Source organism: Anarrhichthys ocellatus, unplaced genomic scaffold (genome assembly GCF_004355925.1).
Source record: "Anarrhichthys ocellatus isolate YVR2014 unplaced genomic scaffold, GSC_Weel_1.0 scaffold10, whole genome shotgun sequence".
NCBI classification, from domain to species: Eukaryota; Metazoa; Chordata; class Actinopteri; order Perciformes; family Anarhichadidae; genus Anarrhichthys; species Anarrhichthys ocellatus.
In genome coordinates this window covers 2,203,787-2,206,580 of record NW_022280040.1, presented here as the reverse complement: position 1 = coordinate 2,206,580, position 2,794 = coordinate 2,203,787, and the positions used below count along the sequence as shown (strand labels likewise).

The following is a 2,794-nucleotide window of genomic DNA, read 5'->3' as shown; positions in this document are numbered from 1 at the left end:
TCTCTCTCTCTCTCTCTCTCTCTCTCTCTCTCTCTCTCTCTCTCTTCTCTCCCCCCCCGCTTGATGGATCATTGGCCGAGTTACCAACAGTTGATATGGATGGGAGGACTGACAGTTGGCTACAATCCACAGCTTGGATAATCCTATTTTGGACATCTTCTTCCCTCCCTTTCCCGGCACGATAAGAGTTTCATCATCTGAAAGATGGGAAAGAGACATTGCAACAATTCTATGTGTCGGTTGCATCTGAAATCATGGAGATATCCGTCACGTGATTGCACAATATAAGTTGTTTTGTTTCATCGTATTTTGGATATTTTTGCAGCTTGCTTGAGTTTTTTGTTTCTTCATATATTTACAGAAACACTGCAGTATCTGTTTGTGCTCTCCCACAGGCCCTAACGTAGGCCTGTTTGGCCTCACAGAAGGGTCTCTTTAAGGGACACAAGGGAGTTACCTGAAACTTTTATATTTAATTAAGAGAAACAAACGAGGAGAGAGAAGCGAAGCCATCGCGATCTTCCTTCATAGTGTTGTGGTGGCATGGCAGCAGAGCACGGCGAGCTGCTGGCTGAGATGGCCACGGTCGGGCGTTTGGGTGCCACCGAACGCCTGAAGCACGCCCAGAAGCGGCGCACTCAGCAGCTGAAGGGATGGGCGCAGATGGAGAAGGATTCAACGCGAGGGTCAAGGGCCAAAGCGGACAAGAAGAAGGCGCGCACCACCAAAGTTACTTTCCCCAAGTCCATCACACTGCTAGATGCAACTGCACGCAATGACCTGGAGGAGGGTAGGTAGAACCACACACACCCACTCACCGATACAAGCCATTTAGAAGTGATGCCAGACGATTATATACTCGACCATACTGCCCAGACCAATCAAAATCCTGTAAACTACTATGACCTCTGTATTTGGCTCATTTGTGTTGTGTTGCTGTTGGCCTTTCCTGATATGAAGCCAATGGCATGGTGCTCCATAAACAACATGGCATGCACGCCGTGTCATTTCTTGTATCTATTTAGGGCAGAGAGATGTGTGCAAAGTGTTCTAATGTTGATAGCACTCTGCCCAGGTGGTTAGTTATAATGGTCTGTCTTTTTTTTCTTCTCCTTCTAGTGAGGGAGCTTCTTAACAGTGGTGTCAGCCCAGATCTGGTCAACGAGGATGGACTGACAGCCCTACATCAGGTACAGACACACACACACACACACAGACACCTAGGACAAGATCCCTCACTGGCCTCCCACCCGCATTCACTGCCAATTGTGGTCACTAGAACGCACGACTAAGCCAGTGGTATGTTGACAAGGGGATAAATATGTTACTTGTGTGCCCCACCTAATTATTCCTTTATAGTCGTCTAGCACCTCACTGTTTACTGTAAACACACCTGTGCCAGCATTTAGGGATTTAAGTGCCTGCCTGTTAAGCATACGCAGGTACCCACTCCCACAGCAGCTCACACACACACTCACAGCCTTGCAATAGATGGGATGAGGTTACCTACACAGTTTTACACCAACACTATGTGACCTTAGCGAGGCAGGTCACCTTTTGAGCAGCGTGTGTGTGTTGATGTTGTGTGCGGTCACAGCTCTGTGCTCACTAAGTACTGTTTGCCTTTATTTTGTCTGAACCGTAACTTATCTTAAGTCGGTTTACATGAACACACTGATTCGTTCCCACTATTTTAGTTCCACGGGTCGGCGTTTTGATAAGTGAGGGCCAGCGTGCTTCAGGCTTACATTCCTTTCCTGAACATTAACAGTCTGATTTAGGAGAAACCATCGTAACAACATTCCTGTGTTTTGTTTCCCGGGACCTTGAAACACACAAATCTAAAGCGAGCGACACAGACATCTTTACAATTCCGATGGGCACTTTCTCTCCCTTCTGGTTTTGCTCTATGTGTCGTTTATGTCTCTTTATGAATTAACTACTATGAATTCATGAGAGGGGTATTTGTGAGCACAGAGAGCTCTTTTTAAAAGCAGTTGAGCCTGCTCTTCCTGTTGGAAAACTTGGTGTTTACACAGCAGAGGGCTGGGCCATGTATGCAAATTCTTATATTACTCAAACCAGTGTATTAGCTGCCATAAATAAATATGCATGGATTAATCCATTTCTCTTAATGCTTGTTTGCCTATAGTACAAGTTTTCTGTCATTGTCTGTGCCTGTTTTGTGCGGTCTGTGCTTCCCTTTACATTCATACGTGTATACATTTTCATACATTTCTACATCTTCTCCCTCTTCTCAGTGCTGCATAGATGATTTTGTGGAGATGGTGCAGTGCCTGCTGGACGCTGGTGGCTGTGTGAATGCCTGCGACAGTGAGCTGTGGACACCGCTGCACGCTGCTGCCACCTGTGGACACACTGGATTGGTGCAGCTCCTGATTCAGGCGTGAGTTTTCCCATGAATTCACACGTCCTTCATACCTGAGAACGTTTTCCTGCTTTCATGACATAAAGACAAAATCCTAGAAATCAATGTGCTGATGTATTTGAGTTATATGAGTTATAAATGTTGCTTTATAAAATGTAAATTCTGCTTGAATGCAGAATGGATATTTTTTTTTTCTGGACCAAACCCAACTGAGGGCCTTCTTAGCGAGAGACTACTTTACATAAACAATGCAAATATGGCTGCAGCCTGACTCACAAAACACTTTGCAAGTTTATGAATATTCCTGAGTGGCTGAGTACATCAAGGTGTGTCACAGTTTGGCACTCTGAATTGTTTTTGTGTGTGTGTGTGTGTGTGTGTGTGTGTGTGTGTGTGTGTGTGTGT

General features: G+C 45.4%; 1 protein-coding gene across 1 annotated transcript in view; it reads left to right on the top strand.

Annotated features, from left to right (window-relative positions):
• The first annotated feature begins 68 nt into the window (after positions 1-68).
• The window catches only part of ppp1r16a (protein phosphatase 1, regulatory subunit 16A), a 7,132-nt gene continuing 4,406 nt past the window's right edge, over positions 69-2,794 (top strand). The window contains exons 1-3 of the mRNA XM_031850201.1: positions 69-790; positions 1,120-1,190; positions 2,262-2,407. Of these exons, the coding sequence (XP_031706061.1) occupies positions 544-790; positions 1,120-1,190; positions 2,262-2,407 (464 nt within the window). The 5' untranslated portion in view covers positions 69-543. The remainder of the gene's footprint in view (positions 791-1,119; positions 1,191-2,261; positions 2,408-2,794) is intronic.